Raw genomic sequence first — 25970 nt, forward strand, 5'->3', positions numbered from 1 at the left:
CCACCTTCCTCGACAGCGGGGGAATCCTCGACGACCCCCTGCCCTCCTCAGCTTGCCACTGCCCTGACACAAGACTTGGGGTGAGATGGAAGGAAGACCTTCCCTGTGTCTGCGGACAAGGGAAGAAAACGACAGATTTCCCTCCATGGAACTGACCGTGGGTGGAGTCGAGGCTCTTCTGGAAACATCCCCCAAAAGCTGAACTGTGGTCGTGAGTGGAGCCCCAGGAAGCAGAGTGCAGGAATGAGGAGAGCGCTTACTTCACCATTGAGAGAGAGAGAGAGAGAGAGAGAGAGAGAGAGAGAGAGAGAGAGAGAGAGAGAGAGAGAGAGAGAGAGAGAGAGTGTGTGTGTGTGTGTGTGTGTGTGTGTGTGTGTGTGTATTTGAATGCACCTACCCGCCCTGAGAAATCCAGCTGCCACATGGAGGCAGGGAGAGTGAAACGCCATACACCTGTATATGCAGGGAACAGCCCGCGGCATTTTTTCGGGTCCTTTTAGTGGACAAGCATATTAGCAGCTCAGCGCTTCCCTAAGTTCGGGAGTTTACAGCAATCAAAAGGAAGCACAAAGGAACACATTCTGTCTGTTCGTGATTGCAGGAGTCTGTGGGGGAAGCAAAATCTCCTGGGGCTAGAAACTGCAATTTAAAAACTGGGAATGAACACCTGGGGAAACAAGTAGGGTGGAGGGGGTGTCAGAGCCAGCGATGAAGGATGAGGCCTGGTGGAGGAGAGGAGACTTCAATAGCTATTAATGAGGTCCTTACTTATAAAAAATAAAACCAGATATATTAGAAGGTGGAGATGTGGAAAACAAAATAAGACCTTGAGAGAACTGGATGCAGTGGGAGAACTGAGGCGGGCAGAGAAAGCCAAAAGACTGTCTCACAGAATTGCACTTCAGGACATAAGGCTGCAGGTCTCCTTTGGGCATGGAGGAGCGTGCAGCTCCTAAGGAGAGGAGAAGAGAGGGGAAGGGAAGGGAGGAGAGGCAAAAGGAGAGAGGAGAAAGAGAAGAAAATATGGAGAGAGGAGGGTAAAGGAAGAGAAGACAGAAGAGAAGAGAAGAGGAGGGGAGGGGAGGGGCAGGAGGGGGGTAAAAGAGGAGGGAAAAGAGAAGAGAAAGATGAGTAGAAAGGAGAAGAGAGGAGAGGAGAGGAGAGAACGGAAGAGAAGGGTAAGGAAGACACGGGGAATTCGATGGAAGAATCAAGGAGCTGGTGCTGAAGGCCAGGAAGACAGGAAAGGGAACGAAAAGCTCCATTCTATGGTGTGCAACTCAATCAAGGACTCCAAGTGCCAGCCGCCCTGGCGCCAAGTCCCCTCACGAGGAGACTCACGGATGCCACCATCCGCCTGGTCTCGGATTCCCCGAGAACCCATCCGCTTCAACAATGCCTTCCCTGCCCGGCCCATCAACCGCAAGACGCTCCGGCCTTTCCTCCAGGCCCAGGACAACAACGACGACGACGGAGAGGAACGCCTGGCCCCGGATTCCCAACCGCCACGACCACAGGACTCACCAAGGAGCTGGTGTAGGTGGGGTCGGAGGTGTCGTCCTGGAGGTAGCGGGAGAGGCCGAAGTCGGACACCTTGCACACCAGGTTGCCGTTGACCAGGACGTTCCTGGCCGCCAGGTCCCGGTGCACGTAGTTCATCTCCGACAGGTACTTCATGCCCGCGGCCATGCCCCGCAGCATGCCCACCAGCTGGATCACCGCGAACTGCCCGTCGTTCTGCTGCGGGGGGGGGGGCATGCGGAGGGTCGGTCTGCGAGGTCTGCACCCCCTCCCCGCCCCGCCCCTCCCCCTGAGCCTCTCTCTCCTCCCCCAGCCCTGTCGATTCCACCTCCCGATGGCTTCTCCGGCCTGTCCACCCTTCTCCCTCTCCGCTGCCACCATGCCAAGCGAGTCCCCGTCATCCATCACCGGCTACGGCCTCCCGAGCCTGCCACCCCCACCCCGCCATCCATTCTCCCCATGGCAGCCAGAACCGTCTTTTAGAGACATCCATCAGGCCATGTCACCTCTCCGGCTTCCACCCTCCAAGACTTTCTCGTTGCATTAGAGAAAAAACTTCCAAATTCCTCAGCAAAGGCCCAAGAGACCGCAGGAGACCCCCCCCTCCTGGGGGACTTGCGGGGGCCTTGTCTTAGACCACCTAGCTCACTGCTGGGCTGCGTGACCCTGCAGTGGCTGGCCAACTCTCCAGTTCTCTCAAGCACTTCCTGCTGTAGGGCCTTTCCCTGTGCTTGTCCCCCAAAATAACGGCCCCTCCAGCCCCCCTAACATTAGCATAGCCTGACTTTGGTCTTGTAGTATGTGTTCTTGCTCTTGGCACCACTCACCAGTTTTGAGTGTGAGTGTGTGTATCTCTGTGTCTGTCTGACAGCCAATCTCTGCTTGACTCTAAACTCTTCCAGGGCATACAGAGGGTCACATGGGGTTGTAAGACAGCACATGAAAAGCGTTGAGGACATGACCATTACACCTGACTCAGTTTCCCCACTGCAGTGTCTCAGATGCCTTCTTTGGGTTGGGTCTTGAGCTGGCCACACCTGTAGCCTTTGAGCTCCCTGTATAGGTTTGCAGTTCTCACAGAAACCTGAATCCAGAACAGCCAACGGCTCCTCTGTTGCCATCCCCTCTCCATCCACTGGTGACGGGGGGGGGGGGGGGGGGGGGGGCAGAGGCTGGCAAAGGAAGGAGGCCACCAAACCTGTCACCAAACAGCCTTCTGGACTGAGCCCATCAGTTTGGAGAAAGGGGAAAAAAAAATAAAGAACACCAGAGTACAGAGAAGAAATACTGGCCAGGTAGAGTGATTTAAACTTTCTTTCTTTCATGAAGGGCTCTCTACTGAAATTGCTTTTTCACAAATGCACCCAAGTCACTTGCTGGCCCTTCTATTAGACAGGAAGGATTTAGGTATTTCAACTTTCATTGACAAATCCACTTCAGGAAATGAAACCCTTATTTGATTTGTTTGAAGAGAATGAATCATAGATTTTTTTTTTTTTCAAAAAGAACTTTCAAGCTCATCTAGCTCACCGCTTTTAGTTTATAGACTAGAAAATCGAGTGAAGGGACGTGCTTGAGGCCGCGAGGTGACTCAGGTTAGAGACCAAGGCAGCATCGTGGGCCCTGAGTCTCCTGGCCTGGCATTCTCGGGTACAGGTGAGAGATGCCACCGCAGGGCCATCAACCCTGAGGAGGGGACACCTCCCAGGGTGACATTACTTCTAAGAGTCACTTCGGGTCACTGCCATCTGAGAATGAACCTGTCCTGTTTGGAGGTGCGCGGGGCCTGAGAAATTCGTCAGCATTTTCTTATTTTTAAAGCTAAGGCATGAGCCATTTAAGAGAATGATTCCTCAGAGTGAGGAAGAAATGCCAGGCTGGCTCCTCCGACAGGAGTGCCTAGAAGGAAATCTTTAATTAGGAAGGCCTATGCTACACAACCGTGGCTCGGTTGTTTTGGTTTTTGGAACACTGATAAGAACAACCCTTCCAATATGTGCTTGAGATCAGCAGTGTTTATGGCTAGATTCTACCTCTACCATGAGGAAGGGGCAGCGAACGGGTGCTGGCAAAGTGAAGAGGACATCTGGTGCCCTGCCCCGGGGCTGCAGCTGTGGTTCCTCTCTGAAGCCTCTCCATGCAGGAGTTAAAGGAGACACATTCGCGCAAATTGAAGAGTAACCCTTTCCCTTTCTTCTCTGAATGGCGATCCTAAAATTATCCTCCTTCCCAGAAGACCGACCCTGTAGGATTGAACTGATGACCTATTTCTTTTCAATTTTACCGAGAAGCAGATACACCAATTAATGTTGCTATGCTCCAGGGTTTGGTAGTGAGGCTGAAATTAGATTTATAGATTACCTGCCTCCACGAGGTGTGAGCAGTCAGAAATGCTTCATTTCCCCTCGGCTCCTGGCACTGCCTGCTGGCTCCACCCTCCCCTGCTTCGCTGAGCCCGCTCTGTTTTTCTCTCGGCCACTCCAGGTCTTACGTCCCAGGGCACACGGGGGGAGGGGGACGGGGTGGCTCATCCCAGTCAAAAACACCAGTGCCCAGCTCAGCGCTGGCACCCGGAGTCCCAGATGGAGACAGACCCCATTTCAGGGGCGCTGGGTGTGGCATTTTGAAGCTCTCTGTCCATTTCTCCACCTACGAGGGCGACTTTTCTAGGGAAGTCGTGACCCAGGCATTTCCTGCCAAGGGAAACCTACTTACTCTTAATCTTATTTTTACCATTGTTATTTTTGAAATCTTAGAATGGCCAACCAAGCGAGCTCTGCTATGGAGACGGCCACAGAGGATCGGGCGGGACCAGCCAGCAGCCTCTGGTGACGTAAACCCTGCCCTCCTCCCTCTCCCGTTCACCCCGACACCCCCAGCGCTCCCAGGAGCCCCTGGCTCTGTCCTTGGAGCGGCAGATGGTCTAGAACACGCCCGCCTCACCCTGAGGAAGGAGTCCAAGGCCCCGTTCTCCATGAACTCCGTGACGATCATGACGGGCCGGTTCTTGGTGACCACACCTTCCAGGCGGATGATGTTGGGGTGGTCGAACTGACCCATGATGCTGGCCTCACTCAGGAAGTCCCGGCGCTGCTTCTCCGAGTACCCGGCCTTCAGCGTCTTGATGGCCACGTAGATCTCCCTCTTGCCGGGCAGCTTCAGGCGCCCCTTGTACACCTCCCCGAACTCTCCTGCCAGCCAAGAAAGAAGGCCGTTCGTTACCCGCCATGCCCGGGCCCCGGGGGGCACCAGGGGAGGCTCAGGACCACGTCTGCGCCTGCTCTCGGGAAGGGGTCGGGGGCAGACTCGGGCGGCTCACGCCTGCCATCCTAGCTTACTCGGGAGGCTGAGATCTGAGGATCCTGGTTCAAAGCCAGCCCAGGTAGGCAAGTCTGTGAGATTCTTAATGTCCAATTAACCACCAAAAAGCCAGAAGAGGAGCTGGGGCTCCAGGTAGAGTATTCGCCTCGAGCAAGAAACATAAAAATGCTCAGGGACAGTGCTCAGGCCCTGAGTTCATGACCCAGAACCAGGATTAAAAACCAAAACAACAACAACAAGAAATAGTTTACGACACTAAATTAGAACTTCAGAATGCATGTGAGTTTGGTACGTGTACACACACACACACACACGTACACACACACACAATTTAAACTTGCATTTGAAATGGTCAGTTTCATTTTCACAGAATCAAAATTATTGGTTTTACGTTATTATCTTTAGCTCTCTAAAAAGCAGTTTATAAATGCAATGCATCTTGATAAATATAATACTCTTAACAGAGTCTGGTATTCTCCTTTCCCCTTGGGGGGTGGGGGGGAAAGAAATCCAGGGGATTATGGATATGTTTGGATGCATTTTCACCGTCTTGATGAGATGGACACAATTTAAATTCCTACACTGCCACAGAAGCACTGGTTTGTGTTGCATTCTCCAGAAAGTAGACGCTAAGAAGTTAGGCGGGCATTTCACTTTGACAGAATGGAAGTGGGAGGGAGAGAGAGGGAGAGGAAGGGAGAGAGAGAGAGAGAGAGAGAGAGAGAGAGAGAGAGAGAGAGAGAGAGAGAGAGAGAGAGAGAGAGAGAGAGAGAGAGAGAGAGAGATAGGGAGAGAGGGAGGGAGAGAGAGAAGGAGAGAGAAGGAGAGAGAGAGGGAGAGGGAGGGAGAGGGAGAGAGAGAGACAGGGAGAGAGGGAGGGAGAGAGAGAGAGGGAGAGGGAGTGGGAGTGGGAGGGAGAGGGAGAGGGAGAGAGGGAGAGAATGAGTTACTTCAAGATCACAGGATAGGTGGCCCACAAAGACAGGCAGACCTGATCCAATCTCACCGAGGTGCTGGACAGCTCTGGAGCAAGCACCCCCCTCCCCAGCTATAACCAGACACCCCATCTCCCCAGCCCTTGGCTCAAGTCACCTGAAGCAGGTGACAATGCTGCCCCAAGGAGCCAGCACCTCTGGCAGGTGAATGGCAGAATTATTTCTCCAAGGAAGTGCAAGCCAGAGGTATCACGGCATTTACACCTTTTTATGCAGCATAAAATAAATAAGTAGGTAAAAATCAACAAGAGTAAAAACAATTCCGGCGATACTATTTTGAAATGATCAACAACAACAACAAATCCACGGACTCCCGCGTAACGTGCTTTCGGGAGGTATTCTGCGGTTCCACTTGGTTTTGTAATTTCCGTCTCTTTCTTGAGAAGCAGCTAAGTATCTGCTTGTAAAGTGCATCGCTGAAATGTGTGTCAGAGGCCTGTCAAGAAAAACAGCTATTTAAAAAAAAGGTGTTTTTTTTTTTCTTCCCTTGCTGGGAAAATTTTCTTTTTCATTTTTAGCTTCTGGAAGAAAACGATAGAACCAAGTGGGAACAATCAGGAAAATTACTGGCCACATTGGAACGGCAAACTGGCAACAAATCCAAACCTCAAGTTCCTGCTTCCCTCGTCTGGGTGAGGCCTGGGCATGTGACCTATTTAAAAGCCGCCTGTGGATTGGTTATATCAACTGCAATGCCTACTAACTACATAATGAGCACTTCTTGTTCAAAACTCGTGAAGAATTTCAAGACTAATAGCAGAATATTAGCCTAAGTCAGCGTGGGCCTTCCTGAATGGAGGGGAAGGGAGGGGAGGGGAGGGGGCTATGAAATTGCACTGGTTGAACACCCAGAAAGCCAGGGCTTGCTGTCCAGGTAATTTGGAGAGCTGGCTAAAACCACACTCAAAAAACTGCAAACGATTAGCGAAAAGCCCGAAGCCCTGCAGTATGGGAATTTAGCTCTACATCGCTGAACACATCTGAAAAAGAGAGCCTGGATCCCAGCACATAGTGGGGGCTTTATTGACGTAAGCAGAAAGAGAAAGAAAAGAAGCCAATGAGTAAATATATTGCCATTATTAATCATGACCAAAAACAAGAACTTGTGCCTTCTTCCACCTTAAGGAACTGCCTGCCCTTCTATCAGAAAGAATGAGGATTGTACCACTGGAAAGGAAACAGAAAGACCTGGGGGGAAAATCATTAAGGACGATGCCAACCCGTGCAGGCCTGTGGACACTCGCACCGTGAGGTCAAAGGAAGATACCCTGGCGAGGAAGACAAGGCAAACCACTATGTGAAAACAGTATTTACCAAGACGAGCTCCAGGAAACAAGCCGCTGGTTTGGGCTCCTCTTGTCTCGTTTGCAAGTGGATCTGTCTTTGGGAGGGTAGGTGGGTGCCACAGAAAGGGGGCTGGACAAAGGGTGAAGAAATGCAGCAGCATAACTCACTGGACACTATGCGAAAAATGAACTACGCCTCGTGCACGTGGAGATGGGAGAGGAGAATTAGGAGAGAGCAAGAGAATGGGTGACATCGCCCAAAAAGAAATATACTCTTTGATCTGACTTATCCCCTCTGCCATAACAATCTATTTATGTTATATGAAATATTATATAATCAGAATCATCATATAATTATAGCATATGTAATTATAATATGTAACATAGAATTATAATACATCATATATCATATATCACATATAAGATGCGATTATAATACATATGACATATACTGTATATGACATACTATATGGTATTATGATAAATATAATATACACTATATAGTACAACATATATTGCATAATATATTATATACTGTAAAATGATACATATAGTTAATGTATATTCACATATATTACACTATATTTATCTATAATATGGTATATAGATTATATACATCGTGTATATATATTTACATTATATATTATAATTGTATGTGATATATGAATATTTATAAATATATAATGATAATAGGTGCACTCTGAAGGGTCAGGACAGTGAGACACAGCTGAGTGGCAACAACTTATTGGAAAAATGTAGATTCCTGAGCTCCTGAGTTTCTTGTGGGAGGGGTGCGGGGACTGGGTGTGGGTTTTCGTTTGCCTCCAGGAAATTCTCATGCCTGGCTCAAGTTTGAGAACTATGATTCTCCAGGCTGTGAGCTGAAGACACCTTAACCAGTTCCTGTGACTGCTCCCCTCTCCAGACAGCTAGGAGAATCTTCCCTGCAGGCCATCCCTCTTTCATTCAGCACACTCCTTAACAAAGACCCGGGGGAGAGAGAAGCCATTCCAAGCAGTTCCACATGTAAGGTGCCTCAGCCATTACGTATAAAACCAAAGGCACTTTCAGAACCTGAAAACCAACCCGCCAGCAGGTATTTTGAGAACTCCTGCCCTGTGCAGCAAGAATCCATGCACACAAGCACACTCTTTTCTCTTCCTTTTTTCTTAGTAGCAACTTGAAGTCACAAACTGCCTTGGGGGGCTAGAAAATGGGGGGGGGGAGAGGAAAGCAGAACTTCTAAGTTACTAGTTCGGGCTACACATCAGAGACAGAACTTTTAAAGAACACATTTCAAGTAGGTTTTTAAGGAGTGATTTCAAGCAAGGTGTTGACACATTGGCTCCCACCCAGGAAGGGGGTGAGGACTCAGCTGGGAGTGGATAGCAGGAATCACTGTACCATCTCCTGACCTGCTCTGGCTCAGAGGACAGACATGGGTCATGGATCACAGAAGGATGGCTGAGCTCCTCAGAACCCCAGATACCCTTACCCATCTATAGAGCAGGTGGAGGAGGCGGGAACATTTTAATGGACAAGCTGTCCATAATAGCCCCCAATACCAAGATGGCCTAGGTGAAATTGGCTTCTATGGACTCCCCCCCGCCCCCCACAACCTCGTCAGTCCTGGGGCTTGAACTCAGGGCTGGGACGCTGCCCCTGAGCTCTTTTTCCTCAAGGCCATTGCTCTACCACTGTGAGCCACAGCACCACTTCTGGTTTTCTGGTGGTTCACAGGGGATAAGAGTCTCATGGACTGTTGCATCCAGGCTGACACTGCGCCTTGACTCTCCGGTCTCAGGCTCCTGGGTCGTAGCTACGATTACAGGCGAGAGCCACCGGTGCCAGGCAGACTGCTTTTCCTTTTTTTTAACCAGTCCTGGGCCTTGAGCTCAGGGCCTGAGCACTGTCCTTGCACTTTCTCAAGGCTAGAGCTCTACCACTTGAACCTCAGCACCACTTCAGTATTTTTCTATGTATGTGGTACCGAGGAATCGAACCCAGGTCTTTGTGCATGCTAGGCAAGCACTCTACCACTAGGCCGTGTTCTTGGCCCCCGACTGCTCTTTTGTCTAGCTCTTTGTGGTTCCAACACGATTATATATCAAACATGTGTGTAGATATATGTATATATGTCTGGTATATTATATATAAGATCTCATATATATGCATATATGGTCTCTAATTATATGAATAATATATGAATGATCTCATATACACAAGATCTCATATGAATATAAATGATATATAAGATCTCATATAAACATACATATATATGAATATATGGTATGTAATTATATATGTATATGCATATATAGGAATATATAAGAATATGTGATATGATATGAATATATATGATATAAAAGATCTCACATATACACATTAATATATTCCTACATATGAGATCTGCATCCTATCTATTCCTATACTATATATCCATTTACCTCATCTATATTCACATACGTCCATAGCACATATATCATGCATATTTATATCATATGTATGGATCTTGTATAACACAAACAAGCACGCATTATTAAAGTTGCAAAGTAATCTGGCCCTTCTTAAGATAACTAATCGCCCTTAGAAGGAGAAGGGAGAAGACTACCGTCTTCCCTGCAGAGCGTGCGCTCTCTGGAGAGAGAGGATGGTCTTCATAAAACTGCCAGATGGGGATAATGGAAGGCGGTATTGTGATGCTCAGCAAACAGGCCTGGATATTCCCAACTGCTAGACAGAGTTTGCCATCATGAGCAATGACTGTATGTTTATTTAGCTGCTCTTTTCCATGGCAACCGAGAAGTGGCCGAGAGTGCAGAGGTTGCACGTAGCAGCTCCTGATCAGCCCTCTCTGGGTTTAAATTCCGGCTGCATCATTAACTCGACGGTCAGCGCTGCCTGCAGCAAGCGAGTCCCTGAATGCTGATTTCCTTCCCAGCTCAAGAAATACACCCAGACGCCTGCAAACATAAACTCTAACTCACGGGGCTATTACAAGGATTAAATGAGACACAGCTTATAAAGTAATAGAAGGTAGTTCCCGGCACACGGTGAGTGTCCCATGCGTGCTAGCTACGTCCGTTATGATTTCTGGAGACATGTATATGGCTTCCTCTTCTAGGACCTTCTCGGCTCCCCATCCTCACTCCGTGTTCCTACCAGCAAGATTGGCAGGCCATCTTCCTCCCAAATCATCCACAAACTCACCAGCGCCTTTGGTGACCCCGCGTGGCGACCCCCTTCCCACCTGGACATCCTACCCCTCCTCTTCATCCAACCTCCTCACTCCCTCCATCAGCCCCTCCATGGCGGGAGCGCCAAGTGGATAGCTTGCGGAGTAGAGGAAGGGAATGGATGCACGGATTAAAACCCAGCAGACATGTTTCTCCTGGATAACGCGCTCGTGAGTTATCTCCTTCCATACTTTTAGGCATTGGGGGTCAAACTCAAGGCAACTACTGCACGCCATTGTGCAGGCAGGACACTGAAAGAAAGGAAGAGGAAAAGAAGGAAGGAGGGAGGGAGGGAAGGAGAGGAACAAGGATGAGGGAATGAGAAAAGGAGGAGAGAAAACCTCCAAGGAGTAAGAAAATGAGAGAAAAGGAGAGAAGGAAGGAAAGAGGGAGGGAGAGGAAGGGAGGAGGGCCTGACTCTTTCCTTCGTGGTCTTGCTTTCTGCGTTTTACCATAGTGTAGCTACTTTCCTCCCCACCGCCTCTTTCCAGTTCTTCCAGGAGGCTGAAGGAAACACTGTCATTTACACTGCACACCATCTCACTTTAGGAAACAGTATTTTGTTGTTTTTCAGATTTAACATTCACATTCCAGCTCTTCTGACGCCAGGCAGTCAGTGTCGGTGCGGAAGAATATGGGGGAAGAGCATGCTGACCTGGGGGGGCGGGAGGGACCGGAGAAAGATTCATTCTCAGCCAAGAGTGACTCAGATTGAAATGGCCTCCAGTTACGCCGGCATTAACATCCACGGGGAGCCAGCTCTGAGCTGGCTCTGAATCCAGGACCTCTAGGGCCTTACCTGCTATCTTACAAATTGCTCAGGGTATTTCTCCCCAATACTATGTGACTCACAGAGAGGCCTGAGGCTTCCCGGGGTGCCGTGCACACAAATACAGCTATGCCGGGCGGGGCGGGGCGGGGGGAAGGGGGGTTTACACCCAAATGGAAGGTGGCGGATGGAGAAGACCATTAATCATGTCTTTATGGGCATCCAGCAGTCCCGAGCTCACCCCCAACCTGTGCCCCCCCCCCCCGCAGGATCGTAAAGTGAGAAAGGCTTTTTACTCCTCCCCTGACAAACGTGGCAGTGGGAGGAGGGAGCGGCTGCTCTCGGGGATGAAATGCCATCCGCGACCCATCACTCCATGCACACGACATAAACAACAACATTAAAATCACCCAGCGCCATGACCATGAGCCATAACAACAATTAATAACACGGGCAAGGAGAGTTCAAGATGGGGAGACTGCCTCCCTGCTGTGCTCGCCCCCCCTCTCCTTCCTTCCCTCTCTCTCTCTCTCTTCCCTCTCTCTTTCAAGATTCCTAGAGAAAAGAGAGCACCTTCAGAGCAATGCAGTTTATCTGGTAGCCAGCCTCCCAAGGCGTGATCCTTAAACATGTCACTGTGGTGGGAGAAAAAGGAAATTATCAGTGCAGACATGAACGTCACGATTTTGGCAATACCGTCCATGTCCATCCGTGGAGAATCTGAACAGTTCTTGTGGATTCGATTCTGGGTGTAGCCCCTGGAACTCGTGGAGAGTCAGCAGTGGGTGGCAGCATCTCCTGACACCCACCCCAATACCCACCGCAGGGACGCCCGAGTCAGAACCAGACGCTTCCGAGAGGCTAGAAAAATGGCGGCCCAGTGGGGCCTAGCTTAGAATGTGACTTCTAACTTCCTTATGAAAAGCAGCAGAAAGTGGAGAGATGACATTCCTCCTAAAGACAGCACAGGAAGAGGCTATCTCTAAGTCCTGTGACCACAGGTGGTTCACTGAGTGACAGTGTCACCGGGAGAGGCCACTCTGGGGCTCTGTCCCCAAAGTGACATGAACAAAGTGACCTCAGACCTAGGAGGGAAATGAAGATGACAGTGGGTTCGCGGTGGGAGCCTGAGCAACGGCCAAGAACAATTAATTTTTTTTTTTAAAGAATGCCATGGAAGGGAAATAAAAGTCTGGGAGACAACATGAATGAGGCATAACCAGCTTTCAAGAAGATTCAGATGAGACGGAAAAAAACAGAAAAAGAGATTGCTTGTAAAGAATCAAGTTGGGGGGATGCTGTGGCTGAGATGTACAAGTCTACGACTCAACTACCACCGGATACAAAGATAGCCTACATGTGGCTACAGGTCAGATTGGCTGAAAGCATTTCCTCACTCGGTTGCACAATGAGCTGGATTCTAGAGCTGATCTGGCTCCAAGAACAAGTCTACAGAGGAGAAAAAAAAGAAGAAGAACTCCAAAGCATGGCAGGAAATCTTGGCCCAGCACCATTAAGATATCATGGATAGGAAGTGGGGTACCAGATCCAGCTTCCCCAAACTATGTCCTTCAAAGTCTTCTTGACCAAACACCCCATGGTGGGTAGGACGTTTCCGGAGCTATTCTGGAATCTTCTGAAGTGCTAGCTGACTTCTAGACAAGCTTAGATATGGTAGTGTGTGTTTTTGTTCCTGCCTAGCCAGTCACATATGGTAGAGAGTCAAGATTCAATTTCTGAGGAATAAGAGCGCAGAAGTTCTTTCCAGTGGGGTGCGTTGAGTGCGTGTGTGCGTGTGCTGAAAGGGAAGGCCTAGAAAGACGATGGAAGGGAGACGATGTTTGGACGCTGACAAGACAGAGACAACGGAGGGCAGGGAGAGCCATACCTGCTCCGATGACCTCTTCGATTTTCACGAAAGAGACGTCAATCTCCTTGGCGAATTCGCGGACTGCTTCGTTGGGGTCCTCGTAAGTGAAGGGGTCGATGTAGATCTTCATCCCTGGGGACCCTTGTTGGAGGAGATAAGCAGGGTTAACATCCCAAGAGGAACGAGGCGGCCATTAAGTTCTGTCAAGTGTCCCCAATACATTCTGTCTCTCCCTCCCCCCCACTCTCTCCTCCACATCGTGCAGGGCTGGCCCTCACCTGGCCCCCCCATTCCCTTTGTACCATCCTAGCCCGGTTCTCTGTCCTCTACTTCTCCTCCGTCATTTTTGTTCCTCCTTCTTCTTTTCCTGAGTTCTTGATGGAATGTGGAACAGATTACTTATCAGCGACAGCCCGAGACGGTTCCCACACCAGGCACCCACAGAAGGCAAAGAAGCTGATTGATGCCAACCAAATGCATTAGCTAGAAAAGCGGTGGTAAAATGCCGGCGCAGATATCAATATTTATCAACTTGACAAGTTTTCCTGAGTGGAGGCGGCAGTTAAGGTTTGAAGTGACGGCTGTGGGCCAGGGCCACGAGAGAGATGAGGGTGGATTTTTAAAAATAAAAAAATAATAATAATACGAAAAGAGAAAGGAACCGGTGATAGAAAACTCTTCACATAGCAGTACCAAGACAGTCCAGGCCAAGACGCGAAGACAAAAGCTTAGAAAGTACTTGCAGAGGAGCAAAGTCGACGTGGAAAAAAATGAGATGGAATGAAAGGAAAATGGTAATTGAACCTCTGTGCTTTTAGACCCACTGAAGAATGAAAAAAAGAGAAGAAAATGGTAGATGAGAAATACATAAAGGACTGTAGACATCGTCAGTGAGGTACACAGAGTGGCAAGATAGATAGGTATGCTTGGGGACAGAATAGAGAATCGTCACTGCAGAAACAATACACTTGGGAAGTAAAAGGGAAGGGGCAAAAATAGTCAACAGAAACCGAGAGACAAATGGATTCATTCACCAATGTAATTTTTCAGCATGTTCCATGCGTCATGAAACCAAGTGTGGAAATTGTTTTCAGGGTGATGGAGTGGTTAAAAAAAAAAAAGGTGGTGGGGGAAGGGATGACAAATCTAGGAGACTCTTCCCCAACTTCCGTGCTGAGGAGCCCACACACCAAGCCAGAGCCCCCAAAGCCTCTTCTCTATACCCAGTCTGTGTAAATATACCTCTGCTCTTAGGCGAAGGGCAGGAAGGGACTTCCCAGCCAGAGCGGCTGTGGCCGTACAGGACCCAGTGGGAAGGGGCAGGCCTGGCGCTTAGTAAGGCCTCTCTGACAGATGCACTCATCACAATGACGTGCACAGTTGCTCTGGGAAGTGTTGGGCAGTGGTTAGGAAGAGGGAAAGAGGTGGGGGGACATAAGCTGTGCGGGGTTGTATTCGTTACTGGAAAAATAACTACCTTGTTATTTGAGATCAAGGGCTTTTAGAGATGTGTGCTAAGCTGTCCTACAGGGGTTTTTCCATGGAAGCTAATTAAACAATCTAGAATGTACTGTAAATGAACGGCGTGCAACTAAAGACGTAGATGAGGATGGATGGGAGAGGAGCCTGAGTTAATGAGCTTTATAGATACAGGCCCCCGCCAGCACGGGGAAACAGCCAGAAGAAATAGGGGGGCTCTCATTTCCATGGAGCCTCTGTGCACTAGGTCAAGATTATGTGTCAAGCTGGGTGCTGGTGGCTCACCCTGGTCATCCTAGCTACTCTAGAGACTGAGATCTGGGGATTACAGTTCAAAGCCAGCCTGGGCACAAAAGTCTATGAGACTCATTTTTTTTTTTGGCCAAACCTGGGCTTGAGCTCAGGGCCTGAGCACTGTCCTTGGACTCTGTCAAGGCTAGAGCTCTACCACTTGAGCCTCAGCACCATTTCTAGCTTTTTTCTATGTATGTGGTGCCGAGGAATTGAACCGGGGTCTTCGTGCATGCTAGGCAAGCACTTTAACCACTGGGCCAAACTCCCGGCCCCTCTATGAGACTCTTTGTATCCAATGAACAAACAGAAAACCGGAAGTGGTGCTATGGCACAAAGTGTGAGGACGCTAGCCTTGCGTGGAAGAGCTCAGGGACAGCAACCAAGACCGGAGTTCAAACCCCACAACTGCCAAAAAAATGTAAAGATTGTGTGTCACTCTGCACCTAAAGTGTGCACATGCATGTGATGTCACAGACAGGGCCTTTGGTTGTCACTGATGTCCTTTCACCAGAAACCAAGAAGGTGGTCTGGAGCCCAGGAGTGCTGAGGAGCTACCACGTCCATTCAGAACACACGTGCCAGCCATCGCATGGATGCTGCACCAGGCGTGTGGAGTGGAACCGTCTCCAGACTGAGGAAGGAGGCTGGGGGGGGGGGGGGAATACACTCACAGCCGAGCAGAGCGCTGGAGCACAGTGTGATCTGTCACAGCGTTGCTCCCGGCCCAGGTCTGGCAGGGCCAGAACAGAGGTGACCCCTGGCTCAGCTCCGATCAAAGGCTCTCTGTGCTCTAAATTTGGAGAGGGATTTGACTGAAGCCATACACACACACGTGCCTGCTCGGAATGACACCCCTACCCCACTCTCTTGCCCCTAGAGCCCTTTCTCAAATCCCAGGAGATGGTGAGAGGGGAAAGGAAAAAAATTAATGTGTGTGTGTGAGTGTGAGTGTGTGAATAAAAGTGCCGCTGGCTAGACAGAACAGGTCATTTGTCTTTTGGCTCATTTTGTGTTTCTGCCTAAATCCCACATCAGCCTGTTCCTGCTCCACTTGCCAGTGAGCAGTTTTTAATTATCAGGGAAATGGTATTTAGTGCGATGAATCACCAGACAGTGAACAAGGAAACAAGTCAGCAGCAGAGCCGGGCAGAGCCAGCCGCGGGGAGACGGGAGCTCGCACAGGGAATGTTGGGAAAATATTGTTGGTGGCAGTAATGATAATATCAGATGTGATGTATCTTTTATAACACAAGGCTTTTTAAAAAAATAATAATCTGTACAGCGTTTCACATTATGGCAAATGTAAGTAGCCCGGTATTAATTTTCATATCTTTTAGCTGCCATTTTCCTATCACAGGTACCTGGGCGGTAGGTATGGATTTAACTTCTGGTTGTCAAGTTTCTTGAGAAGGGAGGAAAACATCCACTTGCACTGTAACAATCATCTACTTTTCTAATTTCTGTTACAGAGCTAAATTTGCACATGGACCCCTTTTTCTTTGGCCTCGCAACTGACTCATACCTGCTGTGCTGTGGCCACAGTGCATTGCCTAAAGCCGACGGGGGGGGGGGTGGGGGTGGGAAGAGGAGACAGAGAGAGAGAGAAGAGGAGAGAGGAGAGAGGATTGAGAAAGAGAGGAAGGAGGGAGAGAGGGAAGGAGAAGCCATATTCACAGGAGAATCGCCAATCTTAAACACAAACGAAGGCTTTAAATATCCTAAGGCATGGAGAGAAACTGTTTCTCTGCTGCCCAGTGCCCCTCTTGCAGGACACGGTTAGGTTCTGGAAGCAGAAGAAAACCACCACCACGATGGTCAGAGGCCCGGGACTCGGCAGCTCAGGATGTTCTGTGGAAGGAAGTGGGCAGAGGCCCACTTGACCTGCGGGGTGTGGAGGCGGGGGCGCATCAGGAGAACACCCAGTCAATGGCCTGGACATGTGGAGACCCAGGGAGAGGGCTGACCACAGCTGCAGGGGTGCTAGGAAGAGGAGCAGGGAGGGAGCAGGGAGTCCTGGGACCCCAGGGGATGGCCTCACAGAAGGCTGGACTAGGAATGAGACCTGTGTCCCAGCAGGCTGTGGGGAGGGGTACAGGAAGAGGCAGACATTGTCATCCATCTTTGAGACCCACTCGCGCCAATCCTCCAACCTCTGTCCATCAGCCTTCTTTTTCCTCAACGCCAACCAGGTGACCTCCCCCGACTTCCCCTTCTCCTCAGCCAGCACTGCAAGTAAGTACGTGAGACAGAGGAACCCCAAGCTCATGGGATTCCTCAAGTGATCAAGACAGGGGATCCAGCGAATCCCGGGACTAGATAGCCAGAAATCGACACCTGGGCAGGTACTCACAGAGAGGAGAGGAACGTGACCTTTGCAAGGTCAGACAACAAGAAGCCGAGACCTGGCGTTGAACTTGGAGGGACAAAGTACTCGGGGTCCTGAAAACGAGGGAATCTGGGAACGTCGGATGGAGTAGCTCAGAGGTGGCTTTGCATCTCGGGTGGAGCAAGGACAGCTTGAAGCAGGGGGCAGAACGCCCACCCGTGCAGTGTCATTAGAGGGCCCGAGTACCAAACTTGTCACTTTGTTGTGGGGACAGGGCTACAGGCTGGGAGGAAATGGTCATAAGGTTGTCGCAGACATTACTCACGATGTAAGCTTACTGGGTTTTTAAGCCCGTTATGGAAGATGAGAAGGGGCAAAAGGAGATTCAGAGGAAACAAGTGATGGCCCTTGGCGAGCGATGAGAGGCGGGCATTAGGAGGGGAACAAGACAAACCCCAATCAATGCCCAAATCCTGTCAAATCACGCGGCTGCTATTAACCAGGTAACAACGGACGCTGGAGGAGACATCCGATTGTCAGTGGAACAGACGCCTGGAGCTTTAGCCTCAGGATTCATCTGGTGAAATGAAACAGCAGTGGAACCAAAGCTGTGCACTGGGAAAGGGACATCGAAGGTACGGGGGGCAGGTGGAGAGAAAGGTGGGCGAATGCTGGAGTGGCTGGCTCTGCCTGGCTCTGCCAGCCAGCACCAAGACACGAGAGAGAAGAGTAGAAAAGCTGTGGTTCTGAGGCGAGGATCTTACCGCTACATTCTGCCGGAAGTTCTAACCACCTTTGTAGAGTTTGCTTCTAAAACTATAGTATCAGGGGAGTAATACTGAGGTATCTGTTTCCTGAAGGAGAAAAGCAGATTACAAAGCCGCATTCTGTGGAGAATACTCCAGGAAAACGCTTTCTCATCTGCCGGCTTCGGGGGTACCGCAGTCAGGAGAGGTGAGATCCTTCCCAGCAGAGGCCCCCGGTTTTGGACCCCGGAAACCCCGCTGGATGCCCAGGTGCGGTTCACGTTCCCGGGACCAGGGAAGAGTCTGCACTTCCTAGAGCTCTGCCAACAGCAGATACATAATGCTCTGCACACTGAGTTCATTCGACACTTAATAAGCACCCACAGTGAACTCAACCACCTTTCACACCAGTGTAGCAGCTTTCCGCCAGCACGCGGCTCTCCTCGGGACGGGTGCTCTGCTCGCCACATCCTTCTTGAAAATGGGGAAGCCTTAGGACCAAGGGCATCATTCGAGAAGTCTCTTTCCTGGCACACAGGCTGCATATTGAGGTATGGCTTCTGAGCTGAGCCGTCACCAAGGAACCACAGAGGCAGACAGATCTGAGTCTCAAACTTGGTTGTGCAAATCGCTAAGGCTCGACTCAACAGATCTCCTGTTCTTCCCAAGGCTTTGTGTTTTAATGCAAAATGTAGGTGAAGAATTTAATACCATCCATGCTCAAATGAGTAACAGGATCCTTTTGTCTTTTTTTTTTTCTGCCAGTCCTGGTGCTTGAACTCGAGGCCTAAGCACTGTCGCTTTTTTGTTTGTTTTTTCTCAAGGTTAGAGTTCTACCACTTGAGCCACAGCACCATTTCTGGCTTTTTTTTTCTATGTATGTGATACCAAGGAGTCAAACCCAGGTCTTTGTGCATGCTAGGCAAGCACTCTACCACTAGGCTAAACTCTCGGCCCTTGTCATGATTTTTAGCATGTACTCAACTAAGTAACTTAGATTTTTTTTCACATGACTGAATTGGGACTCAGGTCTCTACTTCATTCCCTTATTTTTTTTTTGTTTTAACCTAAACACCAGGTTCCAGATTTATCCTGTTAACATTTCTGTCTTGCAGATTTCAAATTAGCATTCAAAGCTGTTGACTAGTTCTGAATTTTGATTCTGCATTTTTATGGTGTTAGTTCTGCTTCCCAACTGTTACCTACAAACTCCATCAGCATCTCTCCGCTGACAGCCAACTCATGAAGACAAAAAAAAAAAAACCACAACAATAAAACAAACAAGAGATTAAACAGGACAAGGACTAGTGGTTCCGCCTTCCCTCCTGGCTGACAGAATTACTAATTCACTTTGTTTTCAGATGTCGGCAAAAATCTGTATCCAGTTAACAATACTTTCCCTCAGGAGACTATTAAAATAAAATAAAAAATATACATACCCAAGATAGAAACATTCACAATCCCTGTTGGATTCATAAATATATAACCCTAATAAATGAGGAGAGAGCTCCTTAATTTTTTCTTAACAAACCCCTATTGTTTCCCAATGCTCACCCAATACAAGGTATTCAAGCATCCAGACCCATCTGCCTCACGGTCTCTTCAAGTCTCTGGTGGGTATTGAACTTACACCCCTGACTTCTCCCTGCCCTGTCCTCTTGCCCTAACCTGAAGAGCAAAGGTGCTTGCTTCTCAAGTCTTTGAGCACATACTCCATTTGTTTGAGCTGTTATTAAAAAAAAAAAAAACCCTGAACAACAGTAGCCCTGCAGTTGTCTGTCCACATGGGTGATTTTGTGAGGAAATGGCATTCTAAAAGCCCTTCACCCACATATTTCTGATTCACCAGGTTCTGTGTACCCCACCCAGCTCAGAGTATCAGATGGGCAGATGCTAAACACTATAAAGTATGTGGAGCCATAAAAAACTCTACAAGACCCTGTCCCTGCCCCTGTTTGCGTTTTCCAAGCATCGCTTTCTGAGGGAGATTGCTCAGCCTGGCCTGGCTCACCGGCTTTCCCTGTGCAGCGCCAGTTTTAACGAGCAATCCTCTTCTGAGAAACCAGGAAACCATGCTGCTGCCGACCCCTTCCTGGGGGACGTCAGGGACCAGTTCTGGAGCCACCCCTCAGAGCCCGGCACCCTCAGCCTCCGAGAGGCTGTGCCATCCACCTCCGGCCACCTCCAAGCTGTGCAGCCCGCTCACGTCACTTAACCTTCCTGGATGGATGCCCATCTCCTAGAGTGGCCGTGGAGGTTAGATGAGGTCTAGTGAGCTGCCAAAACTAAGTCCTCAGGGCAGGGTTGCACTATACGCCTTCAACAACCCACCGTTCCTACCTCTGACAGCCACCTCCACAGCCAAGGCTTCCTCCAGGCAGAGGTGTGGTTTCCTCCTCTGCTTTGGGGCTCTAAGCCTTCCCCTAAGCCTCTCAGAGCTTTGATCAGGATTCTCCAGTGGTAATGGCTTCAAACAGGGAGACAGATGCTCACAGGGGAAAACGCACAAATGCAGTTCAGTGCTCATGAGTCGAGTGAACTTGATGTCAGAGACCAGATTTAAAAAGGAGACTCCCTGTGTGCACCCAGAGGTAGTGACCACACAGCCTGTCCACCACGCTCCTCTGGCCCCTGCCCCCTGGTGGACGTTGGACATGGAAAGCAAGAGCAAAAAAAATTCTGCTGTGGTGAGTCCCCTCCCGAGGGGTGCTTCAGAAGCAAACCTCGGTGTGAGGGTCACCCGGGCATGGCCAGCTTTCAAGGGTGGGTCTTAGGCAGAAGCCACAAGAAGGGTTTCTGATGCCATCTCCCTCCTCAGTGCCTGAGGGGAAACTCTGGGGCCTTTAGAAACAGAGCTGGGGCCAAGTGGCCCCAGGGCCCCTTTCAATATCTGCAGACTTCAAAATGAGCATTGTCCTTCTAACCTGCATACATTCTCTCTGTGGTCCTGGAGCTGACATCTCTCAATGTTTCATCCAGGACACCAGAACCCAATCTGGACCTTCCCATGATGACCAGGAGCTGGCCTAGAGCAGGCGGGGAGGCCCCATCAGGAGTCTGAGGTGGAGGGGGAGGAGGTGGGGAGAAAGCCATTCAGGTGACACCACGGCACCCAGCTGGGTACAAACCAGCTGAGAGTCAGATACCGGTATCGGCTTGGCACTTGGGGACACTGGCGCACAGGTCAAGGCACTAACACATTCTGCAGAATCAGGACATTGCATTCTGTCGAGTCAGGGTGTAGGAGAGGACACAGCAGAGTGCAACCTTCAGAAATCAATGCTAACCAACGTCCAGAGCGGCCAGCAGGGAGGAGAGGGGTACACAGGACTTGGGGTGCCACAGGAGTTGTGTGCACAGTGTTGGAGAGAGAGATGTCAGAGACCACTGAGGGTGAGTGGCCACACCCCAGACCCAGTGTCCAGAGTGTCCAGTCTGTGGCTCTTCTCGTGGCTCTCCTCACCGACTGCTTAGCTACCCAAGCTCAGTCTTCCACAACCCCTCTTGTACACTTATGCCCTCCATGATGCTACAGGACCTTGCACACACATGTCCTTTTACTGGGGACCAGAAGGTAGAGGAGGATAGATGTAACATGACTCAGGAGGAAAAAGGAGTATGGACCATACCCAGCTCAGATACTGAAGCCATACCTACAGACTGTCCTTTGTGTAGGTTGTACCAGCCCCTGCTTTGCTAGAACACAGGTTCCTTTAAGGCCTGGCAACTCCTATGTCACTTTCCTATCTCAAGTGCCCTGGGACAAGGAGAACAATCTAATTCATGACAACTTTGGCCTACAGAGTCCTGGGAAATGATCATGAAGAAAGGTGCCTACAGGACCGATGGGGTAATAAGGGTGGAGGGGTGGAGGGGGGGTGAGATTCGCCTTACAGAGGCAGATCGGGAGAAAGCAGAGCCCCAAAGTGCTCGTGCAGGTTCCTGGCGCTCCCTGTGTAATCCAGAAGGAATAATTTAAAACGGTGCAAGAGGTGGCACCTGTGGTTCACATCTGTAATCAAGCCTCGCTACTCAGGAGGCTGAGATCTGAGGGTCACAGTTCAAAGCCAGCACAGGCAGGAAAGTCCATGAGACTCTTAGCTCCAGTGAAGCACCAGAACGCCAGATGTGGTGCTGTGGCTCAAAGTGTCAGAGTGCCAGCCTTGAGCAAAAGAGCTCAGGGACAGCGCCCAGGCTCAGCGTTCAAGGCTCATAACCGACTAAAGAAGCCAACAAAAAACCAGAGTGAGTCCACTGCACGGATCTGAGCGTGCCATTTCCAGAAGCAGGAAAATTAGGAGAGAAATTTGAACTATTAAAAAAAAATGAGAGCATGGAAGGACAGAGCAATACAAACTTTTAACGGGTACCATTTAAAAGGAAACACTTGGGAAGACATTCCAGCTCCTGGGCCCCCTGGGCCCTATCTTTCAATTCCCCGCATCCGTGTGCTGTAGCTTATCTCTGAATTCGGTTGACACATTCCCCCAGCCGCTCAATTGGATAAGATAAGGCAGACGGTGTTAATAGAGAACCCTCCATCTTTCCCCACTGAGTCTGATTTGAGGATTCATTGACTTGCTAAACCCAGTCTTTCTCCCTCCCCTCCCCTCCTGAGCTCCACACGGGCTTATCGCTGCAGAAAGTAATCCAGCTGTCTGGAGTCCAGTGAAGGCCCGCAAAGGACACACGGGGACCCCAAAGAGACAGGGGTCTGGCTAACAGGACCTCCATGCGCACCGCCTGCGGGATTCGGTGTCTGGCTTGTGCTCGGTACTCACCTCGGCCTGTGCTGTAGTGCTGCAGTTTGTCGCTGTAAACGGCCTCTTTGCTGTAAGCCCGTTTCCTGCAGACACACAGAAGAGGGCTTCACTCAGGGAGGCCGGCCCCTTTGCCCGGCCAGCTGGCAGGCAGCCGGCTCACCCTGGGCCCTTCACTTACTCCCATCTTGCCCAGCCTTCTGGCTGACCCCACCACTCGTTCCTGGGGGCAGATTTCCGTCAGCATGGAGTCATGCCGAGGAGCTTCCGGGCCGTGCGGGCACTGTGTGCGCTCACTACCCAAACAGTAGTAACGATTCAGAAGGCCCGCGGGTCAGCGCTGCGCGAAGCGCCTCTCCTGGCCTGCTGTTTGCCGGCCGCCCAGGGCCTGCGCTCTCTAGAACCGGAGGACAGGTGGTGGCGTGCGGCTGGGGTGCTCTGCCCGATGACCAGCAATTTGGTAACTGTGTGAGGGAGAAGGGGGGAGGGGAGGGGAGGCCCAATGTCTCAGCTCAAGTGAGGGCCTGGAATCAGGGGAGGAGCGGGCCCCGGGGGGGGGGGGGTGCTTACCTGCTGCAGACGATGGAAATGGCCACGAGCGACACGACGAACACCACTCCAGCCGCCGCTGAGCCGGCAATCAGAGGCAGCTGCTCCCTCAGCTCTGACTTGTAATCATCTAGGCGAGAAAGGGCACTGAGCATCTGCCTGCGCTCCCTATCACGGCGCCAACACCATCCTACACCGCTGTGAATCCTGCTGCGCCACAAGGAAGAAGGATCCCCATTTCGTCTGAACTCAGGGCCCGGGCGTTGTCTCTTAGCCTGGTCCCGTTTAAGGCTGGCGCTCTACCAACCACTTCCGCCACACCCCTACTTCTGCCGTCTTATTATTTGGTGGTTAATTGGAGATGAGTCTCACAGGGGACTTTGCTGCCTAGGCTGGCTTGGAGCCGTGATCCTCAGACCTCAGCCTCCCAGGGTTACAGGTGTGAGCCACCAGTGCTTGGCATAAGCAGTAACCTTCATGTCACTGACAAGCCCAAAATCCAAGTCTAGATGACGAAGAGGCCGGAAGAGTTGTGTGAGGGTAAGGAAATGGGGACGGGAACCACGGTGAAATGCGGCCTCCCACGTGAAGTGGCTGACCTGGAGCAGATCTTTAATTAAGGTTTATCTGCAGGTAAGCCAGCACTGCACCAACTGGCTAGGGAAGTCAAAGAGGTTCCCGAGACATTGCCTGGCACTCGATGCTCCCAACTGACAAGAAAAAGATCAATCTTCTTACTAATTTAAAAAAATAATAAAATAAAGGTGCCAAGAGGACAGTGAGGAGTGAGAACACCTTGGGGTCATAGGATTTTGTGTACACCCTGCATTATCCTCTCTAGAAAGAGGAGAAGGGAAAGAAGAGGAAGAAAAGGAGGAAGAGGAGGAAGAGGAGGAGGAGGGGGAGAAGGAAGAAGAAAAAAACAGGAAAGAGGAAGAATGAGAAAGAGGAAGAGGAGGAAGATGACAATGACAAGAAGAAAGGATCCACAGGGAAGAGTCCTTAACCCTGTGTTTAGAAAAGCAATACCATTTTGAAGGAAACTTCACGGAACAACGGGAAACCCATTGGCATCAAAGCAGCCGGCGCCATGTCAATGTCAGCACATGGCGGAGCAGCAGGAACCAAGGTGAGGCTCAGATCTGGGTGGCGGTCACCAGTCCAGAGTACGGGGCGATGACCTCGCGTGGGACAACACAGGTCCACCCGATGACCCTATCATCATCGGGGGTCACCGATCCATCCCCAGCCTTTTCCCTGGGGGCCGCCGAGGGCCCGTGTAACCTCCACGAACACTGCCGCTACCCTGTCATCACTAGGATGAATGCTCCTTAGTTTGGCCACTTACCAGAACTCTGACGTCTAAGCTCCTGTCTGGGGTCTGCAAAACTTAACTGCCAAACGTTAAAAAAAATAAAAAATAAAAAAAAGGCCTTGTTGGGAGAAACTTGTTACTTCTTGATTTGTCTGATAGAACTGCCAAGAGATCGGTGCTCAGAGCATCTTTGCGAGACTGGGGCTTTTAATCCTGTGTAACCTCCTGGTGCCAGAGTGCCTATAAATCTAGACGGAAAGTGAGGGGACGGAGTCCTGAAAGGAAAAGCAGGTGGTCCCTCCTTCTTCCCGTGCCCGCAGCCATGATTCATCTCAGTGAACTGGCTCACCTTTCTACCTCTTCTCACCCTCCTCAAAGTATGAGGGGCGGGGGAGGGGAAGGTGCCCAGAACAAACTCAAAACTGGTGGTGGACGCCAGTCCCTCTAGAAGTGAAGATACATCAGAGGGAAGGAGGGACGGATCTCACACCCCTCCCAGTCAGACTTGAGGTGGGCACCGTCACCGGCTGCTCTCAGAATGAAGCGTGTTGATTTCTTTAAAATGTTCCCTAATCAGCTTAAAAAAAGAAACTCTGAGTATTTAAAAGAAAAAATGTGTGAGTCAATATGAAAGTCCTATCAGGTACCCAGTCTAACAGCTGCGGCCTAAAACAGACTGGTCTGTGAAAGCAGCTTTTTTTATTATTATTATTTCCCCCTGTATAAGTTAACTAACAAAGGAAAACAAGACTTCTCATTTGGGAGGAATCGGGAAATAGACTCATGTTTGGAAAAGTCTTCGCAGAAACAGCTCCTAAAGAATGAATGAGAGTTCAAGCCTCATGACCCACCAAAAAGCAAGCAAACAACAACAACAACAACACAACAACAACGTGGTTATCTTTAGCTGAGCTACTCAGGAGGCTGAGATCTGAGGATCACGGTTCAAAGCCAACTCTGGGCATGAAAGTCCATGAGACTCTTTATCTCCAGCGAACCATCAGAAAGCCAGGAGTGGCAGCTCGCTGTAGGGCGCATGTAAAGTTGCTGCAAGATACTGAGGTCCTGGCTAGGCAGGACTTCCCCTCGCCATAGCCTAACGTCTGCCTGCCTGTCTCTTGGTTAGCCCATCAGGCTCACGCACTGAGGTCAGTGTGGAGAGGCCAGGCCAGGCCGGGACCCCCCCGCCCCCGCCCCGCCTCACCGTCGGTCAGCGTCTGGAAGCACATCTTGCCGCTGAACTTGCCGTAGCCGGCCACCGTCCGGGCACGCACCTGCACCACGTACACCACGCCTGGCCTGAGCCCGTCGATGCGGGCCGTGTTGGTCTGGCTCCGGGCCATGGAGGAGTTGAACTCGTTGTGTTCCTGGTGAAGAGTGGAGTATGTTGGTGACTCTCGAGCTCCTGAAGGCCGCTCCCGCCCCACATCCCCCATCGACAATTTCGTTCATTCCTAATGTGGTATCCTGGAGTCCCAAGGTTTTAAAATTATGAAAATCAGC

General features: G+C 50.3%; 1 protein-coding gene across 7 annotated transcripts in view; it reads right to left on the reverse strand.

Annotated features, from left to right (window-relative positions):
- Nucleotides 1–25970, reverse strand: part of Ephb1 (EPH receptor B1) — a 288252-nt gene that overhangs the window by 24965 nt on the left and 237317 nt on the right. For 6 of the 7 annotated variants that reach the window (XM_090323254.1, XM_090323253.1, XM_090323250.1 and 3 more), the window contains 6 exons: nucleotides 25672–25834; nucleotides 23174–23282; nucleotides 22625–22689; nucleotides 13017–13139; nucleotides 4465–4712; nucleotides 1525–1740 (listed from right to left, as the gene is read on the reverse strand). In XM_090323254.1, coding sequence (XP_090179380.1) covers nucleotides 1525–1740; nucleotides 4465–4712; nucleotides 13017–13139; nucleotides 22625–22689; nucleotides 23174–23282; nucleotides 25672–25834 — 924 coding nt within the window. The remainder of the gene's footprint in view (nucleotides 1–1524; nucleotides 1741–4464; nucleotides 4713–13016; nucleotides 13140–22624; nucleotides 22690–23173; nucleotides 23283–25671; nucleotides 25835–25970) is intronic. The other variant, XM_090323252.1, reaches the window with a different exon arrangement.

This window comes from Megascapheus bottae, chromosome 32, assembly GCF_031878675.1.
Source record: "Megascapheus bottae isolate mThoBot1 chromosome 32, mThoBot2.hap1, whole genome shotgun sequence".
Taxonomy (NCBI): domain Eukaryota; kingdom Metazoa; phylum Chordata; class Mammalia; order Rodentia; family Geomyidae; genus Megascapheus; species Megascapheus bottae.